General features: G+C 36.9%; 1 protein-coding gene across 1 annotated transcript; it reads right to left on the minus strand.

The window, feature by feature from the left end:
* Window positions 1-637, minus strand: LOC130828697 (uncharacterized). The gene is made up of 2 exons (XM_057694660.1): window positions 519-637; window positions 1-211 (listed from the first exon to the last, which is right to left on the minus strand). The coding sequence occupies exons 1-2, from the start codon at window positions 635-637 to the stop codon at window positions 1-3; spliced, it is 330 nt and encodes a 109-aa protein (XP_057550643.1).
* Between the last annotated feature and the right edge of the window lie 414 nt (window positions 638-1,051).

Genomic DNA, 1,051 nt, shown 5'->3' on the forward strand with positions numbered 1-1,051 from the left:
TTAGACTGAATATTCTAAAGTTGGATCAGGTAAGGTGAACACTAGAGCTGTAGTTAACTTCTCCTTCAACAATTGAAATGCCTTTTCACACTCCTCGTTCCATTCGAACTTTTCTCCTTCTTCATCAAGGATGTTAGTGGATGAGCGAAGCGAAAAAAATCCTTCATAAAATGACGATAATACCCTGTCAAGCATCAGAAGCTTTGAATATCTGTAACATTTCGGGGTGTATGCCAGTCTCAAACCGCTTCAATATAGCTTAGCCGGATCTATGAAAATTCCCACCTTAGAAATAAAATGGCCTAGAAAAAAGCCATATGTTCTAACCAAAATTCGCACTTGGAGAACTTAGAGTACAACTTGTTTTCATGACTCTTAGAATATACTAAAATACATCAATAAACACCACCACACACTTGTGCAATTAAGCACAAAAATCTTGATTCATTAGTCCTATAAATGTTGCTGACGCATTAGTTAAACCAAAAGGTATCATTGTGAACTCAAAATGCTCATACCTCATTCGAAGCGCCGATTTATGAATATACTCCTCCTTAATACGTAACTGGTGGTAACCTAACCTCAAATCAATTTTGGACAAGATTCCTGCCCCTTGTAAGTAATCAAAAAAGGTCATTAATATGGGTTAATGTATACTTATTCTTACTAGTGAATTTATTGAGAACCCTATAATCAATACATAGGCGCATAGTTCCATTCTTTTACCTCACAAACAACACCAGGGCTCCCCAAGGAGAGACACTGGGCCTAATGTAACCCTTATCTAAAAGTTCCCTAGTTGAAATTTTTATTCCTCCATTTCCGTAAGAGCTATTCGATAAGGAGCCTTTGAAATTGGTCTTATCCCAGGCACCAAATAAATTGAGAAATCTAGGTCTCTATCAAGTGTTATACTTAGAAGCTTTTTTGGGACACATCTTTAAACTCACAATCTATCATTGGGGTCTACTTAGTGTTACTGTATGTTCCTCACAATCTATCATCGCTTTGTATTCACCCAACCAATCCATCCCTAGGATCACGTTTAAAT

Source organism: Amaranthus tricolor, chromosome 12 (assembly GCF_026212465.1).
Source record: "Amaranthus tricolor cultivar Red isolate AtriRed21 chromosome 12, ASM2621246v1, whole genome shotgun sequence".
Taxonomy (NCBI): domain Eukaryota; kingdom Viridiplantae; phylum Streptophyta; class Magnoliopsida; order Caryophyllales; family Amaranthaceae; genus Amaranthus; species Amaranthus tricolor.

What these genes read in the sequence shown, in the direction of transcription:
- LOC130828697 (XM_057694660.1), bottom strand. Translation starts at nt 637, where the DNA reads ATGACCTTTTTTGATTACTTACAAGGGGCAGGAATCTTGTCCAAAATT. An exon ending in AAATCGGCGCTTCGAATGAG is followed by an intron (nt 212 to 518) that starts GTATGAGCATTT and finishes GAAATGTTACAG; the next exon opens with ATATTCAAAGCTTCTGATGC.